Source organism: Vitis vinifera, chromosome 10 (genome assembly GCF_030704535.1).
Source record: "Vitis vinifera cultivar Pinot Noir 40024 chromosome 10, ASM3070453v1".
Classification (NCBI taxonomy): Eukaryota; Viridiplantae; Streptophyta; class Magnoliopsida; order Vitales; family Vitaceae; genus Vitis; species Vitis vinifera.
The window spans coordinates 6921252-6943957 of NC_081814.1; the positions used below are offsets into that span (position 1 = coordinate 6921252).

Genomic DNA, 22706 nt, shown 5'->3' on the forward strand with positions numbered 1-22706 from the left:
TTATTATACTAAGGGCGGGATTCTAAAAACCATGGGTGCTTCACTTTCATACATATTCTTTAATCATGGCTTGGAGTAGTGGAAGAATCCAACATGGATTTGAAAGCTTTTCAAATTATTGAAGACACGATTCTCTCCCCTTTTCTCAACCATCAAGCTACCACAGATTTTCCAAATTTGAAGTGTTAATTATTTAGGTTTTTCTATAATATCTTAGCATATTAGTATGGTTAGGTATGGTTAGTTTATTATAAAGTTTTATATCATATATATTTGTTAAGGAAATGGAATAAAGTATTCTTTTGATAAAAATAATTTTCAATAGGTTGGATGGGTTCCATCACAATTTATTGTAGATTGTGCCAAACAAATGGACAATAATTTTGGTAGGAAATGGGGCACGGACAAGTAAACCTTTGACACATGTCCAATAAGAGATGCGGCTTCTCCAAGGATACATTAGACCTATTAATTTATGTGCATAGGAGTGTATGTTTGTGTTTGGGAGTGCAGTGCTTGGGCAGAGAGTAACAGAAAGAGAGAGACGGATGGGGTTGGCATGTCCTCCTCATTACTGAGGTGTCTTCGTGGGCAGAGACAGACAGGAAAGGGGGCAGACAGTTCGCCAAACGATCCCCATCAAAACTCGCAGAACTGAAGTCCACTGCTGTGAGGAGACTTGGGTAGATTTCCTTTGGCTTTTAATTCACTTATTCACTCACTCATCCGAGCTTTTCAAACGTGTGCAACCCTTGTTAATTATAGTGAATCTAGTTCCAGTGTACCCGCTTTTACTTTCACTTGCCTTTAAAACCCCTTTTTGCAGTACGTACTCCGCTGGGAATGGGATGTTCTGCTCCTCTGTAGTCTCTACTCTCTACTCTCTACTCTCTACTCTGTACGTTTTACATTTATTGATTTCCTTCCTCTTTCTCTCTCTTTTTCCCTTTCTCACTGTGTTTTCCTTTCTGTTTCCACCCCTTCTCCCCTCTTCAAAATGCCAAATTGTAGGCAACCCACTTAAATGCTGCATAAATTATCTGTTCATTATTGAGAGACCCAAGGACAAACATATCCTAAAACATCATTATCCATGTCCTAAATATAAATCTTCACTAGATTAGGCGGAGCAGCAGTCAAGATCTGGGACCTTGATCCATCGCCAAGAGTGCTGCAACTCTGCACAGGTCATTTGAACTTCACATGATTACAATAAATGTTCCAATTTATCTAATGGGGTTCATGAAAATGGGTATGTGTGTCTAGCCACAAATGCACTAACAGCCTTCACTAAATGCCAACGTGCATGTAGTAAATACACAACATGCGTGATTAAATGCCTAAATTTGCTGCACATGCACCCCATATATTTTATTGGGAATTTGTTTAAAATTTTCCATGATACTCTACTAAATGCCTAAAATTTTGAAGACCCACATCATACTTAAAAAAAAATTGCCACTGGGCACGGAAAATTTTGAAAGAGGCCTGCTTTTGAATCTGATTTTTGCTTTCCAAACCTATCAATAGATTTTGTTGTTCTCTGTTTAATTGTATCTTGAAGGGCTCTCTCTCTCTCTCTCTCTCTCTCTCTCTCTCTCTCTCTCTCTCTCTCTCATAAGTCCATGTTGCTGTAAAAAAATGAATGATATAAGTTCAATATCTAAGTAGATACTGGATAATTTTATATATAGTCCGCGAATCATGGGTACATCCTCCTAGGAAATGAGTTCCTAACTTTCTTCAAATGGGATGGTTAGTTTTGAATTGACCCATTTCTTATTAACTACATGTTTATAATATTTAGAAAAGGAAACCCAAATCTAAGCCCCCACATATTCATTGTATTGGGAGGCTAAATCAGATGGAACCAATGGCTGAATGGTGAGAATGTCAATGGCTCATAGCTGTCCGGGGTGGATTAGGATCTATAGATTGGGAATATAAAAGCCTATATCAATATTAGTAGTCAACATATATTCCAAGTAGATGCAAAATCTTTACCCTTGTCCCAGGCAGGGAAACAAAGAGAGGTTTAAGAAATGACTAATGTTTGGAGTTTGTTCTAACGAGGCCATCAAATATTGTGCAGGATGGATTTACTTGGACTTAAACAATGCCATTTAGTCTACCCAATAAGATATAGACGTACTAACAAAACACTTTTCTATGAAATCACCAAAACTATAACTTGAATTAGTTGTAAATTTGGAAAAGGGAAGGATCATATTGCAAATGTTTCGGGGGGATATCATAAATTTTTTAAGCTTGCTGGTGTAATAGACCAAATTTTGGATAACATGGAGAGCCATGGATTCTCTGAGTGCCTTCTACTCATTAATCAAGTGAAAAGGGTACTAAGTCCTATACTCATAATCCAAGCAATCGGTTGAATTGGCACGTGCTACTGATCAATCGTTTTCAATCCATTTATACTCAAACATGATTAACCTATGAAACTTAAGCAAGCAAAACACTGTGAAAGAAAAGCCCTCAAACATAAAGTCACAACTAGCAGATGAAAAAAAATGGGTGTTTGGAAATATGTTAATTAGGGTTGTAATTTGGGCGAATTGGATTGGGTTGGATTTGTGTCCAACCCAATCCTACCTTATATCTAACCTAAAATGTTTGACTCAAGTTCAACTCATTCTTAATGTTTCCAACTAATTAAGGTTAAGTATCCATTATTCAAGTTAGATTCAGGTTGAATGAGTTAAATTAGTTTTATTAGATTGAATTCTACATATTAATTTTCTTAACTTTATTTTTTATGCATTTTTGTAATATTTAATAATATAAATTATAAATATTATAACATGTTAAATCATGTTTAAGTTATGTTTAAGTTATCCACATTTTTAGTCTACGTCTAACTGAAATTGAGTTTGAGTTGAGAAAACCCGATCTAAGCTTGATCCAAAAGTGTTAAAAATATTTGTCCAAAACCCTTTCAAATATCATATTGGATTAGATTGGATTGGGCTAAATCTTTGCCAAAAGATTTAAGTGTTTCATGACATTATTTTTGTGAGCAGGAATATAGAAAATGGATCACTTCCTCTAGTCTAGATATGGCTACAAGAAGGAGAATCAAGTTGATATATACTGCAAAGGCTAAAATTCAATAAGCAGCATAACATCTCAAGATACATCTTATTTCCTCCCTAGAGATCTTTTATAGCTCTGGAGGCAGTTTATAACAAAAGTATCATTTAGAAGAAGATTATGATTTTATGAATATTACAAGGGAGAAAATTTAACACTAAAATTGATTCAGAGAAATGCGCATGCTGGCCTTGGCTTGTTTGGCTTTTTCTTCAGTTTAGGTGGCCTCAAAGCTACTTTTATGGCAATATCAAACACAGCCTTCACATTCTGAAAAACCACAATCAAGAACTAGAATCAGGCAAAAAAAAAAAAAGAAAAAAGAACTATGCAAGTAGCACATATTAAAGCTAATTCCCATCTTAGGGTAAAGGGCAAACTAACACAACATGAGACATTAAACTTTGTTTTTCTTAATAGTTTGTGATAAAAGCTGGCTGTCTTTCTTCCCAACTACACTGTTCTATTGTCTTACTTCCAAGCTAACAACTGTTCATATTATGATGCTTTCTTAGAATGGGCAGCAAAAATAACTACAAATATGGTATTGTCTTTACTTAAAACCTTTCTCTACTCCAACATGGTAAGGGACAAGGCTTTTTATGATATCACTCTTAAGAATTTGAATCATAATTCAAAGAGAATTTGGTGAAATTTCGGGTGTGTTTAATATTAACTGTGAAGAGGGAGTACCAAACCTGTTGAGTTTTGGAGCTGCATTCGATGTAAGTGACTGCCCCAATCATCTTCTTCAGTTCCTCGCCCTGCCCATCAATACTGGCGTTAGAAAAATGATATATGATCGAAAACGAAGTTTAACCATGTACACAAATTGATAATTTGACTACTGTTTTCCCAGCTGATCGATGACTTGCCTGAGCAGATGATATTGGTGTTGCTCCAGGATGATTAATCAAGTATTGCTTGTCGTCTCGTAAATCTGCACTTGGGCCATGGTCAGATTTCTTGTCAATATCAATCAAGTATTGAAATTTGAAGAAAAAGTTTTGTTCAATTGTCAAGTGGCCTAAAAATAATGTTGCCACAGTGGCTATCAGTTTCTCTGTCTGTAATTCTTGTTGAAAAGATTCATCTTACCAAGTTTGGTTCCCACCAGCACAATTGGCACAGTTGGTGCATAATGTCTCAGTTCAGGAATCCACTGGCAGCCAAGAAACCAGCAGTTTATCAGATTCAAGCTGGTCAAAAGTGATCATTTGGTGAAGAAATGAACGGTACCAGAGATAGAGAAATGTGGGAAAAAAGAAAACAAAACCTTTTTGGAGATGTTCTCATAACTGGCCTTGCTGATGAGGGAAAAGGCCAACAAAAACACATCTGCTCCTCTATAGCTCAGGGGCCTTAGCCTGTTGTAATCTTCCTGTCCTGTAATGCCCAAAAATATTCTAAGTACGTACCCCAGAGCTCATTTCATGGCCACTGCAAGAAGGAACTTGCAGAAGTCCAAATTATGCAGCTGTATTGGACTCACCTGCAGTGTCCCATAGGCCAAGGTTGACTGTGCTACCATCCACAACCACGTTAGCACTGAAGTTGTCGAAAACTGTGGGAACATAATCCTATCAAAAGGGAAGGTAAGAAAAAGAACCCCATTATCCCTCTGCTCACTGCCATAACAATTATCTTGAATATGACTTGATATACATGAAATCGTACCGTTGGAAATGTGTTGCTAGTATAGGATATGAGCATGCAGGTCTTCCCCACTGCTCCATCCCCCACGGTCACACACTTGATAAACCTTGCTGTACTCATTTTACCAAGAGCTTATTCTTCCTTATCCTTTTTGCTTTACTCCCTTAACACTGCTCTACTCATAAACGAGAAGGGGAAAAAGAAGGAAGTTTGAATTATGATGAGGGATGAGGAATGGGGAGGACTTTGGAGGGAGGCAGGCTTTTTAACAACCTATACACAACCATCACCCATCACCCACTTGGGCTTGTAACACATTTTCCCCCCACAATGATTGCTGTGGCTTTTCTTTTCTTTAAGTGCAAGGCCAGAGGAAGAAAGACGGTAATAAAGTGGGTTTGGTGCTGGTGTTAGTTGGTTTAAGTGTTGGAGAAGGGAGGAAATGAATGATGGAAAGAAACTTAATTATCCAACACACCATGATTGGATTATGAAACCCACTTTCAATAAGGCCAAAAATTGAAACATGTGACCTAAGTGTTATGTCGGTGTCAACGTTACTGGTATCGTGGCATGGTGGTTGGTCTCGGGTTCAGTTCTGTTGAGCTTGCTTAGGGCCCACAAATATTTGGAAAGGCTCCAATTTCAATCATGCTTCACACAGGAGATTTGTGTCTGATGGTTGCCATTACCAGTTTTGAATTTTGAATATAATCATAGCAGGTACCTTTCATTGGATACTGCTAAGTTGAAATATCAGGTTTTTGGGTTGGGCTTTGTTCGGGTAAGCCCAGCTATGAGAAGTTGGCCCAATGATAAATCATGAACCCAAATAGGGATCCAAAGTGAAGAGAGGGTTAAACAGTTAATTGGACCTAAAGTCCAGAATAGCTCAGAAACCTCAGCCCTCCAGTCTGGCCCGTCTGGGATTATACTCCACTTGGTTCATGATCTTTTTAACCGTGCAGCTAGATTTCACTCAATTGCATCTTTTAATTAGGCATTTTTCCCAAAAGCACTTGAGGGTATGATCAAGCATTTGTAAAGGTTAAAACCTCTGTCACTGTGTTACAGTTGAAACTAAAGTATATCAGAGTATGTTTCACGATGATTATAGAAAATATTTTTAATTTAAAAAAATATTTTTTTAGAAAAAATTAGACGTTTGACAAATCTTAGGAAACAATACTTTTAAAAATCTAAAAAACTATTTTATAGTGTTGAAAAGTAATTTATAATTTTTTTTAAAAACACTTTAAATGAAAATAATGCCAGACACACCATTACTGGATTGACACTTAGGGTCAAAATCTTGTTATAAATTTTTGTCTTGGATAGTCGGAATTTTTCCTTAGACTTCTATAATTTTAAGGATTTGTGTGGTTGAAGAGAGAAGAAATAGTGGGTTCGAAGTTGTGGATGAGTGTGAAATTCATGGGTTGAGCTTTTATTGTTGTAATGTTTTATTAAAATAGTGTTGGAATCTTGAGAGGTGTCAAATCTTTTTAAATTAGTCTATTTGGTTTAACATTTGACCCATTCCACTAAAGATAGGTCAACTATAATGAAGAAAGTTCTAAACTGATGAATGGATTAATCAAACTTCCATCATGACATACGACCTCTTTTCGGAAAGGAAAAAAAAAAATTATGAATAGATTTGGACCATTTGACGAAGTTTTACCCTAATATTTAAACTATTCTTTTCCAAATTATGGTTTGTATTGTGAGAGCATCTTTCAATATTTAGAATGGATTTTAAGCTCAAAATTAGTTAGAAATTTTCCAACATGATTGGTTGACTCATTTATGCTGTCCAATGTCTCTTCTTAATTGAGTAGCAAGGGGAGGTTGTGATAGAATAAATGTAGACTGACATCATATTAACCATTGTTTAGGATTTAGATATTTATTTGTATATGATTTCTATTTGATCTAAAGTATGGGTCACCTAATGTGTAGAGCTCAATGCCATCACGAGCTTTAAATGATAGGCCTAAGACTCGTGAGGCCCAATAGCCAATGGGTATGGTTCCTAAGGCAGGAGGGTATAAAAATAGGGTGAAGTTTTTGTCTATTCCATTATGTTATCATACCTTTTGAAATAAAGAGGAACCTGTTCTTTCCTGCTCCCATAGTCAGAGAGAATTCAGAAAGAGGTGGTGCCCTCCACAATCTTAGAAGATCCATACATCTTCAACAAAATGTAAAATGGACTCGAGTATGTTACAAAATCAAAAGCAAAAGGTATGTTTGAATGATAAATATATATATAAATTTATCTTGCTTGTGTTTGGTGTTAATGGAGAATATAGAAAATTTAACAAGTTGAGATTGTACTGGTAGTAACCACTCATTACAAGTGTGCTTTAATGAAGTTAAATTTTGAAAAGTAATAAATATAGTGAAAGTTGAAGGTCTTGAAGGTCCTGTTTGGCAACTATTTTTAAGAATAATTCTGAAAAATAGTTTTTGAAAATTGTTCTCTGATGTTTTATAGAACACAAATCTATTTAGGAACCTGAAATGTTTTAAACTTGTTTTTAATATTTTTAAATATGTTTAAAAAATAATTTTTATGTCTAAAACTTTATTTTTAATCATTATACATGTTTGTATAATTATTTTTTAAAACAACTCTTAAAAAATAAGTGAAAACAACTTAAAATAACTAAAAAATGTTATTTGAAAACACTATATTTTTTGTTTTAAAGAACAAAAAACAAAAAATAGTTTTTTATTTGTTAAACGGTTTTTTAGTTTTTTTGTTCCTAAAAATAGAAAACTGCTTTCGAAAACAATTGCTAAATAGACTCCAAATTATTAGGTTTGGTAAAACCTTAAATTTAGTATTTTCTTTATATTAGATTTTGTGATCATTGGAGGTATATGTTTTTTTTTTAAATTTATATATATATTTTTTATTTAGATCTCTTTAGATATTTTTTACATTAAATATTAATCATGATTATAATTATAGGATAAATTATGTTGTTAGGATTATGTTAAAACATTAAGATTATGTTTGATTTTCAAAAAAATTGAGAAAAAAATGTAAAGGAAAGGAAATAAAAAAATAAATAAATTAGAGAAAAGGAAAAACAAAGAAAAAGAAAAAATAAATTTAAAATTAATAAATTATTTTTACATGTTATTTCAAATTCATTCAACTTATTTTAACTCTCTTATATAAAAAATAAATAATTAAAATATGTATAAGTTTTCAACTATGAATTTATTTGTTTAAAAAATAGGAAAAACGAAAAATCAATGGACTACAAGACACATGGTTCAACCTTCATAATTTTTAAAGCCATATATTCAACCCCTTCCATTCACACATCCCTACAATTGAATAAGCATTAAGTGGGTCATACATAAATGAGATTGAGAACATATAAGGTCCACGGTCCACCATACAAGTTGAGGTATTAAGAAGAAGTCAAGTCTTTTTATTCATTGTGCAAATGAAAATAATTTTTGTCTCATATTTTATAAACAACATATAAGATAATCATTATTGTTCTACTTAAAGAAAAGAAAAAAAATAATAATTAAAGAAAAATATTTTTTAATTATTCATTTGAATACATACTAGGAAAAGGGGTGGGGGAATTATGAAAAATGACTTTATCTTGTTTGAATAAGTTTCTAATTTTTGTAAACAAATGGGAAGGAAAGTGTAAATCCACAAGAAAACTAAAACCTAAACAAAAAATGTGATAAATTTGATAATGAAGACGATGGGACAAATGTTAAGGCTTTCTATAACATAATTAATAATATAGTTCTAACGAAAATGTGTTAAACAGATATGAGATAATTTTTCAATTATTTATAAAAACTCATATGAAAGTAAGGATGTTAAAAAATTCATGATATTTACACAATTATTCTTGAAAAAAAGGCTAAAAATAAATGTTGAAAATATAAAGGTAAATCATAATGCTTTAAAGTTTTTTTTTTTTTTTCTAAAAAACTTAGAGTTATCTGCACTTCATGATAAAGGTCTAATTTGTTTTTATTTCATTCATTTGAATTCTCTTAAGATTTTAATACCTAAAACATATTTAGGAACTTCCTTTTCTCAATAGTACATTTTATTCCATAGTCTAGTGGCTTGTCTGACTGTTTCATCCTTAGTCCTAGTGCTATATTGATTTAAGTCCTTGCAGTTTTACTACTTATTTATTTATTTTAAGAACTTTATTATCGATATGCTAGTAGTCCTTTTTTAGTGTAGGCCTTAGATTTAGGGGGAATATCCTTGGTTATTCTTAGAGTAGTTTCATGTGTGGTCTAGGATTGTTGATGCAAGGGAAGTCATATTTCTTAGGATCTTTGGATTATTCAATTCTATGTTTATTGCTTGATTTATATTTATTAGACACTTGATTTGTCATTATTTTTCTAAGTAGTTTGATTGATCTTGAGAATTTATCATTGTTTGAGGTGTTTCTTCTCATCTATATTATTTCTAGAAGCATTTTAACTTTCTTTAAGAGTCTAATAACAAAATAAATAAAAAATTTGATAAGACTTGATCTAGAAGATCTTTTGTTGTTTCTAACTAAAATAAAGTCTTCCTAAGTCTGAATTTTTTATGTAGAGTTTTAGATTTATAGAATCCATAAACATCATGCTTAATTTGATTTGATATGTAACATCATGTTTGACATAACTTATCTTTAAAATTTCCAAAGTGAAAAATGTTAATTTGGTCAAAGTAGTGTATTGCATACTTTCAAACTCATAATAAATGTCATCACATGAAAAGGTCGAAAAATTTCCTAATGAAAAGACTATCCAATATATAAAAGATAATCTTCTATACTTGAAGCAATTATTTCATCGGTACTTGATAGGTTTTCCTTCTATATGTTCAAACACTACAAATTTTAGGGTCTAAAAACTCATTTATTTTCAAACGACTTGCTCAAAACATAAGTTTTCCATTACAAAAAGCCTTATCATTTAAAATTTAAATCCATGTGTAGTCAATACCCTCTAGCCTTTTTACCATAATAATCCAACACCCATCATCATCACAAACAAAAGGTTCAAAACATTATTATATGTATAAAAAAAAATATATTATACTCCATGATATCTAATGATATATCCTGTTTTGTCCTATTAAAAAGGGATAAAATAATTCTAAAAACAAATTTCATTTTTGAAACATTAAATATGATTTTTTTTTTAAAAAAAATTAGAAGTTTAGAAGATTTTTCAAGTGGATGGCGGTTGGTTCATTTGGCACAAATATTCCATTTTGTTATGAATGTATACGAGTCAGGTCAATGTGTTTTATTCAAAGCACGTGTAATTCGACTTTTCTCATTTTTCATCCCCTTAGTCTTCAAGTGGGACCCTCTTCTTGATGAGTTTGTAACGTTGGAAAAGTCAAGATGGGGAAGGTGATTTAGATTCCCTTCCTTTTCATGGTGGGTTGCTACCACCCAAAGAAAAATCAAACTTATGTTACGAATTGGATGACGTCATTCTCCTCCCCCCCTTCAATTCTAAACATCTGCGTCATGCCACCCGGAAACCCAACCACCTTTATCACCTCTTTGTATATATCTCTTTGTTGCCTTGTTTTTAGTCACCGGGATGACGTGACCCAAGCCTAAGTGTGTTTGCTATAACTTGCCATCGTATTCGGCCTAAATTGCAGAATTACCCTTCATCAAACAAATTTATTAAGAATTTGCTTTTGTTATTATTTATTTTTTGTACTTTAAAATAGAAAGGAAATTCAAATGCGTTTATGTTAAAATCGGGTTTTATTTTATTTATCTCTTTAATCCAATTCAGTTAATCCCCTTTTGTACTCCATTTAATTTAAAAATATTGAATTTCTTTTTATATGTATTTTTAATAACCCTTTTTGAATTTCTCATCATCAAGCTTGTGAAAAGATAAAAAGAAGTCTTGAGCCCCAAGTGTGCCCAAGCCCATTTGAGAGAGAATTTAAGTGGTTTGAGTCGAAAACCCTCAATGCACGACATGTCCATATATGCATTTTGCGTAAGGTTTTTAATTGTTGAATTTAAAGGTAGGCCGTCAACCCTTTTCTACACCAAGTTTGATTCTTGAAAAAGACGAATCTATTTTAGTCATAATTGGGTTTTGTCAATTCTAGTTTTAGTCTTATTCTTTGAGACCTATTTTAAAAAAAATATATATATATATATATAACCCTTAGTATAAGATTATCTATGTATAAAGACTTTTGTTAAAAGAATTTTTTCAACCTTTAGATGAAACTTAGTTCATTGTTCGGACCTTTCACTAAAGTCTACTAAACTCTATGAGTTTATTACAAAAGCATTGAAAGTAAATATATATATAAAATGAATGGTATTTACTTCAATGGCATAATGAACACATGTCTTCACGGTAATTCTAGAGCTTTTATGACATATTTACTAAGGCCTTTTTTTTTTTTAAAAAAAAACCAAATGAAAAAGAAAAGAACCCATAACAATAATGAAAATAAAAGGAAATGAAAAATAGAGTTGAGAATCTTTGAAGTATTCGAAAACCCCAATACTACGGCAGATGCAAATAAGAATATTTTCAACATTTTATAGGGCAGGTAACTTGTCGGAGTTAATTAAACCCAATATCTACGGTGGAAGAAAGAAGCAAACAAATAATAAGCCAAGTGCGCAGGGGCTCTTGGAGTGAGGACAATGACCCACATGGAAACTCACTGCCGTTAAACAAATAAATTAATCTTTTTAGGCATTTCCAAACCTAAGATATGCGGATAAGCAGATCTTTATGCATTAGAGTACAAAAATTATGTATATGGGCCCTTTTATATGATGTTTGGTAGTGCAATGGTGTAATATGATGGAAAAGCAAGGGCAAAGCTTTTGAGTTTTGATAAATGAGTAGAAAACACATGCCCCTGCCCCCACGATTTTTCACTCTTTCCTATTTCCCCCATGACTTCTCCACAAGTCCACATATGCCAAAGTTAAATACTAGGATAGAACCACCCATCACAAACTTCTAAGCTTCATAATCACAAGGCTCAGCGTCCTCAGAGAGGAGAAGAAGAAGAAGGAGAAGAACAACAGGCCATGGCTCCAACTTGCCAGAGCGAGTTGCCTCTCAATGAGAATGACTCACAAGACATGGTCATATACCAAGTCCTAAACGAGGCTTTTGCACTCAACAACTCAATTATCCCACCAATTAAGCGCCAAACCACTCCCACGTCCAGCGCCCTGGAACCTGCTCGGACAATAGCCAAGAAGCACTACAGGGGCGTGAGGCGTCGCCCCTGGGGAAAGTACGCTGCGGAGATCCGGGACTCAGCTAAACATGGTGCACGTACATGGCTAGGCACCTTCGAAACTGCCGAAGAGGCTGCCTTGGCTTACGATAGGGCTGCTTTCCGGATGCGGGGTTCCAAGGCTCTGCTCAATTTTCCAGCTGAAGTGGTGGCTGCATCCTCCCAGAGAACGCCCAAGCCTAATTTGAGCTCCGAGAACTTGAAAAGGGATGCCTCCAATTCCAGTAATAGCTCCGCTGCCTCTTGAATCAGGAGTAGTGCTTCATCGGCATCGGAGACCACTGTTGCGGAATCACAAGATATGGGTTCATCCGATTGCCTGCAAACTATGTAGAACTGTTTTTTGAGACGAATTCATCAAAGTAAGTATCCATGGGCCTATTATGCAATGGGACACAAGTCCCACGTACGTTTCTACTAATATGCAGATGTGTTAGGTTCTTTCTTTTTTTATTTCCCCCCCTTTTGTTATTTTCTCAATTTTTGGTGTGAGTGAGGATGTGGTGATCTTATCATATGTATATATACGTGGTCTCCAGTTAGTTTCCTGATTATAATTCAATTCTCAAATGTACTGAAAGGAGGATACTGCTGTTTGTTTTGTACTTCAAAATAAGAGGCCCATCAGGCCAGGGACATCAAAGGAAATTAGTACTGATCCTGATGCCAAAGAGGGTCGTATAGTCCTAAAATCATTTTAATACGTATTCCTAAATTCCTAATTCCTACATACTTTGTACATTCAGTCTGAATGAATTATCAACTCCTTTAGCCACAATAATCAGTTTGAAACATGAGGAATAATCTTGATAGAATTTCGATGAAGCTTCATGCAACTTTAGATTCCCATGGAAATCTTCTGGGTCTACTAGGAAGTATATATGATCAATAATTCAGTTCTATAAGGTTGATCTCCTCAGAGTTCTAAGAGGTCGTCTTTCTGCAACATGACACTGTGCCCACAGTGTCCCAAGCTTGGAAACTTATAGGATTCCATGATGGAGACATACCCAAAGTTGGACTTTTCAAAGCCAATTCAAACAACACAAATTACTTTGACTCAAGTCCCTATAGGCGGCCTGACCTGCATATTCAATCTTTCAAAAAAATGTGTTAAAAACGATTAAGTACGTGGAACAGTCAAAAGAAACTTGTCAATTGATAATATGCATGCTTGATTTATTAATTTACCTAATATGCAAAGCAGCGGGCTTGCTTCCACGGCATCAGAACTGTTCATCTCACGAATAATGGGATTAGTCTGTTTATTTTTGGAGTTGCGTGTACCACATGGCACGTGTCTAACCCGTAATTCAAAATAAATCCCTGGCAAGTATGCTAATAAAGTTGTCAAATGGGTCCAAGACCTTGATTGGCGTGACCATTTACAGTGAGTCACTTGTATTGTTGTGATCTGATGGATTAGAATAATCTTGTGTCTTGACTCTTGACAGGTCTCACCTACTCCCCAATGTCCCCATGTCCAAGCCTTGGAAAATGATGCTCTTGCCATTTTTATATAGGCATTTTATCTTCTTCTACTTGGACCATCAATTAGTAGTTTAATCCCTACTCTAATAAGTTCAAGGCGGAAGCCAATTTAAAGACTGAAACCTAGCTATATCAATGGGAATGGAGGGTGAGGCCCGTATCTCTTTGCTCATTTATGCATACACAATAAAACAATCCTGAATTTGCATAGGTAAAAGGAAATTACAATCTTGACCTTGTCTGTGATGAAAAATTTTGAACCTATTGGAAAATATTTTTGGTAACTTTTTTTAGAAAATAGTTATTTGAGAACCCGTGCTAAAAACAAATTGTTTTGTAAGAATATACTTTAATTATGTTCAACTATTTAAACTTATTTTCTTGCTCATTGCTCTAAAAAATAATTGTATAAATATAAAAAAAATGATCGAAAATAAAATACTATATATAGGAGTTACTTTTTAAAAAAAAATTGAAAATATAGAAATTAGGTTGATTTAATGGAAGATTCTAAAAATATTAATATTAATTAGTTTAATCATTCATTGCTTAAAACTTTGTCCTCATTATTAATCAAGTCAAGCATATATATATATATATATATAAAAGCAAAAAAAATGGAGAAAGAGATAAGATTTTTAATGTGATTCAGTGATCAATGTGATTCTTACGTTCATGGAATTCATCAATACTTAATTATCTACTAATAAAAAAGAATAAAAAAACTTAAAACAAAATTCTATATATAAAATGGTTAAATATACAATAGGAGTTCGAGCCCGTGAGTCGACCAAACAACTCAACCTCCGACATCCTAAGTTAAATACAATAAAACTAATTCAGACTTCACAATTTAACAATAAAAACATATATGAACATTTTGAAAATTTTATTAGTGGGGTCAGTTTCCCACGCGACTACACTCTTCCATATCAAAGTAGATTAGGGTCGGCAAAACTCAGACTATTATTTTTGCAGCCAGGAAAGAAATAGTACTTGGGAGATGCCCTAGTTATTAACTTTTAGCCTCATTTACGAGCGGTTGATGGGCTGTGTCTAATTGGATATTGTACTAGTTACAGATAAGTGTTCATTAACAAAGTTGAATAGAAATAGATGTGTTGTAAAGCATAAATGACAAGCTCTGAATGCTAGCTAGAGGAATCACACAAAACACAACTTGAAATTAATGGTCTGAAATTAAAACAAGATGTTGAACTTCTTCAAAAATTACAAACACTGCTATTGATAAAATAATCACTGTTCTGCTGACTCATCCTCCAATTTTGTCTATGGAAAGCAAATTCCTACTGGTAGATGTATCATGTATGTGTAGCTACAAATGAATTCAGACCACCCGATTTCATATTTGGGCTGTCCCCATCCATGGTTTCTTTGTTAGATAGAGGACAGCAAACTGTCTAAGTAATCGCTCCCAAGGTCCGGAAACTCCAGTACATCAAATTCGTTCCAGTATACATCTTCTAAGCTTGCCATTTTCTTTGATGGAGGTTTTTCCATCTTCACTTCGTTGTTTTCTTCCCAGTTTGTTGATGGTCTCTTCCGAGGATTGGAAATCCTCTCGTTGCAGCCAAGAATTGGAGATGCTGAGCCGTACGCTTGAGAAGCAGTAGATGAATAACTCAATCCTTTTCCTGAACAAGCAATTCCTCTGGCCCTGGCAACAGTCTCAAGTGGGAAGTTGAGATATGCCTTTGCGCCTCTTATTCTTAAAGCCGCCTTGTCATAAGCCAAAGCAGCTTCCTCAGCTGTTTCAAAGGTTCCAAGCCAAACTCGGGCTCCTTTTCTTGTCGAGTCTCTTATCTCTGCTGCATACTTGCCCCATGGCCGCCTCCTCACTCCTCTATAGTGTGGGGATGCCACCTTCTCTGTTTTCATAGCATTCACCTTTGTGCCCGAGATGGAGCTAGTAGTACTGCTTTCTAGATCATGGTTACATGACTGTTCTGTGTTGCGCTCAGGAATGGTACTATCAAGAAGCTCCTCCCAAGTCTCGGCGCCCATTGATATCCATCTTCCTAGGCTTGGTAGCCTTTGTAGAATTTCCATGGATCCGTCTCTCCCATCAAGGCAGGGCAGTCCTTCCCAAGCTTTGGATAATTCAGGCGTCTTTTCTGTCTCTCCGCTGAATTCTGCTCCACCTATAAAACTCGCCCACACGTTCTCTAGCATTGCTTCTGATTCAGCATGAGGATCACCTCCAGTAGCCATGTTGCTGGCTGTAGCACCCTTCCTCCCAAATTCACATTAAGCAGAGAAGAAGAGGGATTGGGACTTGAGATATATAAAGCTAAGCGCGTTTTTCTGGCCTGAACAGCTCAGCTATGCTTTATCCTACCAAATGAAATGGAACCCAGCACAAAACTTGTGCATCAAACCACTGACCAGCTTAATTCAGGGAGGATATTAGGATTTCAACAGTAAGAAATGAGGAGGATGTAGTTATTTTAAGGCTCTTATGTTGACTTGTGTGTTTTTGTAATCATTTTGGGTTTATTCTATGTAGAAACTGTCTTCTTCATGATGTATTATAATGCAAAACCTACGTCTAGTTCATGATCAGTCATATAAGAAACAGATAACCAGGAAAATGGAAAGCTAGAGTATGAATTAAGTTTGATTTAATTGGTTATTTGGGCAAAACCAATTTGACCTCTTATTCAAGTTGCTGCAGTTACAAGGGAGATGCTTGTGTACCTTTGAAAAAGGGGGGAGATAGGAAGGCTTGAGATATAGTTAGCCATTTCTTCAGAGACACTTCTGGTTGCAAGGCATTTTTCAAATCCTTGTTTCCATGGGGATTCCTGGTTTAGAAGTCCAATGCTACTGCCCTTTAATTCCAAACATTCTTTCTCTCCCAATTGTTCCTAATTAATGATTCCCTTACTGGGGAATTAGAAAATATAGCTGATTACCCACAAGCAATCATGTTTTATCTGTCCACTACAAGATGCTATAGAGCATTGAACTAAAAGCATAAAGAAAATCATTTGTGTTCATATGAATTGGACCCATGAACTCTTTATCATTACATTGTGTTTCATCGTCCAAAAACTAAACCCATTAAAGCTCAAAGCCTTGAACTAGTCCCAACTAGTCCAAAGTTTTCAGATGAGCCCAAGGCGCCGTAATTGGTTTCATCCACATCTTAATTAACCTCGATTGCAGGCCATTTCTTGTGGCCAAAGCATTGACACTTTTGATTAATTAAGAGATGGATTAACATCTGGGTATATAAAATATACATTACACGCTTCACCATTAGAAAATAGAATCAGCAATGACAAAGGGGGAAGTGTTTATACTTATTATTGAAGCAAGATGACTATAGAAATGGAGCAATCAGGGTTCGATGTATTGGGAAGAGAACTTAAAGAGATATACTGTGCAAGAAACCACAATCTGGGGGCGCAATACATGATGCGAGAGTGTCTTGATTGCCAGTGCCACAATGTTTGACTCTATCACTTCCCTTTAAACTCACATATTTGCTGCCACGCCATGACCCATAGGAAAGTTCTGCTATTCTACCCCTTGGAGACTGAAGGGGTTGTTCACATGCTATGTGGAATATGCAACCATACTGGATAGGTTTTTCAGAATGCTTCGATTTGCCTATTACCAACCTCAATAATATCATATTATAACATGCGGAATGAAGGATATGTATACCAGGTGGGTGTTCAAAATTCAAATAGACCCTTGCTCCAAGATTGCTCATGTGGAGCCCTGCTAGAGATGAACCATCTTATCTGATGGTTGGTCCATTCAAGACTCTGCATTGAAAGGAAGCAAACGAATGTAACCTGGAAGTTTGTTCAGGATGGAAGTACCTAGAGAGGTGAATAGGCGGTTCAACATTATGCCGGTTTGCTTATATGTCAATTAATTCAACCAGAAATGTCGCAAAGATCAATCAACACAAGAACAAAATTAGAATCTTCTGCAAATGTAAAGTAATTACAAGTTAAATGACAGCAGACCAAATCCACCGAATATGAAAAAATATACATGATTTTACTTAATCTGAATGCACATTCTCTCTATGATCTTATATTGATCAGTACATATACTCTTCTTTCATGTTACACTCAAAAAATTCTTTCAGCGAAGTTAAAGTAAGAGTTTACTATCTCATGTTTCTTTAACATATTTACTTATTATCTTTCCGAAATAATTAAGACTCGCACCATTAAAAATATAATGCAAAAAAAATTAGCATTAGCCTTATGACCTTCATTATTAATTTTATCTCATTCTTATTTGGATTTAGATTCACCAATTGATCTTTTACTTTTGTTCACTAAAATGGGAGGTAACCGCATACTTCATTGCATTCCAAATACGTTCTCTTAACATTTTTATGAAAAAAATGTATTCCCATCCTACATGCAATAATTATTCTTATAAAAAAACAGAAGACAATTGATGGAATATCCAAGTCTATGAGGTTAGATGAGTCAAGAATTGTAGTAACACGAACTAAAAAAAAAAAATCTACTTTGATATCAATTACAAGTTTTTTCTTAAGTCAAAACTACTTTGAGAGTAGGTGAATAAATAGTCAAAGTTTTATATATCGAAATTAAAAAATTATGTCTATTTTCTTATATGCTAATTAGTTCAACCAAAAATATTAGAAAGATCAATCAACATAAGAACATTGGACATACATGGAAAAAAAAATTGTAAAATCTTTCAAAAACCCTATGAATGTAAGAAAAACAATGATAGATTGATCGACCATAAAATAAATCCATTAAATGCAAAACAAATATAATTTTAAACTCAGTGAATTAACTCAACCCTATGTTGAGGCTTGTGAATCGATGTATCACAACGTCTTTCTCCCGAAAAGACTTTCAAATCACATCTTGAAAGACTTGAGAATTTGGAATTCCAGGGCAAAGCAATAACCATCTTTTCACTTTGTGCATTAACTTCTTTCTTATAAGTCGATCTAAAGACTAGGCTTTTATAGAAAAATCTTGATATCTTATTTAGAGTAAGTTTGAAAAGTATAAAATAACCTTGAAAAAAAAAAGTTTTAAATACTAAAAATTACAAAAACAAGAAAAACATTTTAACTGTTCATAAGAAGGTGTTTCAATGTTAATGGGACACCTAAACATTCACCATTAAGTGTTTGAATACTTGTAGGAGGTCTGAAAGTTCCTTATTCCTTCCCAATTTTTTTAACCATTTTCTCACCCTTTTTTTTTTCTTTCTAGATTTTCATATTATTGCCTTTTAAACTATCATTGCATCGTCATGATACTCCAAACACATTCTTATCTCTACCTAATTAATAATTTCAATAGCTTGATCCGATAAAAAAAATAGTAAAAAACCCAAAGAAAATAGATAGTATCAAAACCAATATATGAATAAAATAAAATCATCAACCTAATCTAAGACACCGACACAACCAATAAATGATGTTATAAAAGTACAAGATTATTTGTAACGCATTTATCTCCAACTCCACCGCACATTAATGTAAATAAGAATGATCCAAATTGGATTTATAAAAAATAATAATAAATTTTTTTTAAAAGATATTTTTTTAAAATACAACAATTCAAAAAATATTTCCAAATCTATAATATTTGAAGGAATCTAATTGAAAATTATCTCTTAAATATAACAATTTTAAAAAACTTTTTTTTTTAATATGATAATTTAAGAAAGTATTTTCAAATCTACAACATTTTAAAAGAATTTAATTGGAAGTCATCTCTTTAAAAAGATGATTTTCAGCTGATGTTATAGAAAATATTATAAATTTAAAAATAATTTCTAAACTATGTGTGGACCCTGCATTTCGGCTCATGCGTTTCCCACTCGATGGCGAGCTCGATTTTTTATTTGAAAAATGATTTTATTTGATTAAGAAAATTGACTTGGAGTCGCCACTTATTTTTGCTTTATTTTTAAAAGGGTAAACAAAATAAGAAAGAAAAACCCTAAGTGTGACTCCTTATTTGGAAAATGTGGTCTACGAAAAACCGGAGCGGGTTCGAGGGTCAGGTTACTTATCGGGAAGGTACGGTAAAGACTGTAGTACCCTTCTAAGCCCCTAAAGTCAGGTCTCTACTACCAATAAAATGAAGCAATCATGACAATTGATAAGTAAATCAATGAATATCCTGAATGATCATGCACATATAAGAGTCGAGACATGCATAGACAATGATTAGAGGAAAAATGGGTACATACCTAGGCAACGAACCGCCATGCGCTATCAATAGAAATGATTAGTGCACAATTTAGGAATAATCGCATGTATGTCGGAGAGTAGGGTAAATCAATCACGTATGATAATCAAAGCGAGCGACCAATCAATCAATCATAAAGTCACCCATGTAGGGCCCCCACCACAGCCTATTTATTTTACATGAATTAGTATCACAGATTCTATTATTCCGGAATTATGAAAAACTCATTCATGCTTATTAAAATCAAGAGGAGCATAAGATTGTTTGAAAACCAGAATGTAATTAAAACTATTTGAGAGAAAATTGGATTTTCCAAATTTATTTTAAAATTGGAGTCTCGAAGATTGTTTGATAATTGGAGTCTTGAAAATTGAATTTAAGAATGGGAATTTTGGAAGTTAAGTTTTCAAAACTGGAATCATGAAGAATTATTTAAAGATTGAGTTTCAAAAATAAACGAATAAATAAAATGATAATGATTAAATAAATCGATATGAGAATTAAAAATTTCGGAAATCGGAATTTAAATTTAGAAATCGAGATTTTGAGGAACTGTTTGAAGATTGAATTTTAAAATAAATAAATAAATAAGATAATGAGGATTCAAACAAATTGATGTGAGGATTAAAATTTCAGAAATGAGAATTTAATTTAGAAAACGAAATTTTGAGAGATTATTAAAGGTTGAATTTTAAAAATGAACAAATAAATAAATAAATAAGATAATGACGATTAAATAAATTGATGTAAGAATTAAAATTTCGAAAATTGGAATTTAATTTAGAAAACGGAATTAATGTTTTTAGGAAGATAAATCATGCAAATTGAAAACAAAAGGGCTAACTTGAGGTGGGTATGGGTTTGGAATGGGCATGGCCCAACTTAAGGTGGGTGAACAAATCAATTGAAGTGGGCATGAGCTTGGAATGGGCATGGCCAACTTAAGGTGGGTGAACAAAACATGAGGCATTCCATCAACACGTATGGGCCTGGGCTTCAACTCAAGCCCATATCCATTAGCATAATGACCCCAATTAGCATAATGACCCCAAACCTAAACGGGCCCAAGGGCCTCACAGCACACAACTTGCTTTATAATAGTCAACTCAAACCATGCCCAATTGCACCTATGCCCAAGGGCTCAAAACCAATAGGCAAGACCCACAAACAATAAAAAAACGTCCACCGTAGAAATTAAAATGAACAAACTTACTAAACCTTTCCCTCTAGGATAAAGGATAAGGAAGTGGGGTGGTGAGGGAAAATGGGTATGAGACTAGTGGAGCGGGTGATGGAGGTTAGGAAAATGAGAAAGGTGATAAGTAAGAGAAAAGAGTATCAATAATATGATAAGGGAATGGGTTAGTGGGTGTTGATATGGGTATAATGGTAAGGTTCCCGGAAAGCATGAAGAATGGAGGTGCGGAATGAGAGATAGGTTAATGAAAGAATTGGTAAGGTGGGCATGAGAGGGTGATGATATGCATGGTTCCATGCATGGTTTCATGCATGTGGATAGGAAGTGGGCATGAAGAACGTGGTGTAGAGAGAGAAAGTTGGTAAGAAAGAATGGGTAAGGTGGGCATAGAAGGGTGGTGGCATGCATGGTTCCATGCATGTGGATAGGAAGTGGGGATGAAGAACGTGGTGTAGAGAGAGAAAGGTGGTAAGAAAGAATGGGTAAGGTGGGCATAGAAGGGTGGTGGCATGCATGGTTCCCATGCAAGTGGATGGGGAAATGTAGAGAGAGAAAAGGTGGTGACGGGTATAGTAGCTAGGTGACATGGGCATGCATGGAGATGGGTATGAAGGTGGTCATGCATGTTGAGATCATGCATGTGGGCTAGGGAATGGGTATGAAGGTGGTCATGCATGGCCGTGCATGGCCATGTAAAGGTGAGAAGAATGAACTTGAAGGGCACTTGAAAGAGAATAGGTGAGTGGTGTGGTGTAGAGAGAGAAAGTGTGATGGATGAAAGATGAATTGGGTTAATGGGTATGAAGAAAGTTTAGAGTGAGAAATGAGCTTAGTAGGATGGTTTGATGGGTATAGGGGATGACAATGGGTGTGAAGAGGCATGATGAGGTATGGAAGTTATTAAAATGAGCAGAATGATGAATCAAGCTTCTGGCGATGAATATGATAGATGGTGGGGATTGTTGGGACGTCATTTGTTTTTTTGTCCGAGCAGGTCGCGGAGTATATTTTTTGCTCTGTGTCAGTCATAGGCATCACAGAGTAGCCTCCCCTGGATTCGAACTTTGGTCATGTAGGCCTTAAGGCTTAGGAGTTGCCCTCCTGGTACCATCTGAGTATGCCCATAACTGGCACAAAGCCAAATATACTCCACGGAAATAAGAACTCATTAATATCCGGATAACACAAACAAAAAGGAAAGCCTTAACGTGAGAAAAACCAACCTGTAGAAAAAAAATCCGTGAGTTCCCTTCCTGCCTCCGTGATCAGCCTCCCGGTCCTCTCTCTTTTCCTACCAGCCATCTCCACTCCTCTGTTCACCCCTCGTCAGCCGGCATGGGAGACCCCAACCACTCCCATGAGCAGCCATGCCTCCTGCCGGTTGTCAGCAGCTCAGGCCATGCATGGAAAGGTCCCTCCCCCTCTCTTCTTCCACACATGTCATGCAAAAGGAGAAGGAGAGGAAACCAGCTTCCCCGGGCCCCCCTCACTTCTAAAAGGGGTCTACACTATGATATTTTAATAAATATTTTTTCAAAAAAAAAAAACGCTAGTATTTTCGTCAAAAATCCGACCCAAATTGCAAACCACTAGGAGTGTGTGGCTTAGTAGATGTGGGAGGCATTTATTGATTTGCTACATGATGTTCCACTTGGCCTCACATACCAATCCAAATCTCGGTTGGTATTGTACACTACCATTT

The 22706-nt window shown here is 34.8% G+C and overlaps 3 protein-coding genes across 3 annotated transcripts; 1 reads left to right on the forward strand and 2 right to left on the reverse strand.

The window, feature by feature from the left end:
* Positions 1–3098: 3098 nt before the first annotated feature.
* LOC100241806 (rac-like GTP-binding protein RAC13) lies at positions 3099–5017 on the reverse strand. The gene is made up of 7 exons (XM_002277435.4): positions 4786–5017; positions 4601–4688; positions 4385–4494; positions 4207–4270; positions 3984–4048; positions 3807–3872; positions 3099–3378 (listed from the first exon to the last, which is right to left on the reverse strand). Exons 1-7 carry the CDS (start codon positions 4882–4884, stop codon positions 3277–3279), a joined length of 594 nt encoding a protein of 197 aa, XP_002277471.1. The 5' UTR covers positions 4885–5017; the 3' UTR covers positions 3099–3276.
* A 6695-nt stretch (positions 5018–11712) lies between these two features.
* Positions 11713–12656, forward strand: LOC100264074 (pathogenesis-related genes transcriptional activator PTI5). The gene has a single exon (XM_010657174.3). It carries the CDS (start codon positions 11862–11864, stop codon positions 12321–12323), a length of 462 nt encoding a protein of 153 aa, XP_010655476.1. The 5' UTR covers positions 11713–11861; the 3' UTR covers positions 12324–12656.
* Positions 12657–14731: 2075 nt separating this feature from the next.
* LOC100241795 (ethylene-response factor C3) lies at positions 14732–16292 on the reverse strand. Its single transcript, XM_002273085.4, has one exon. The coding sequence runs from the start codon at positions 15797–15799 to the stop codon at positions 14966–14968; it is 834 nt and encodes a 277-aa protein (XP_002273121.1). The 5' UTR covers positions 15800–16292; the 3' UTR covers positions 14732–14965.
* Positions 16293–22706: the final 6414 nt, after the last annotated feature.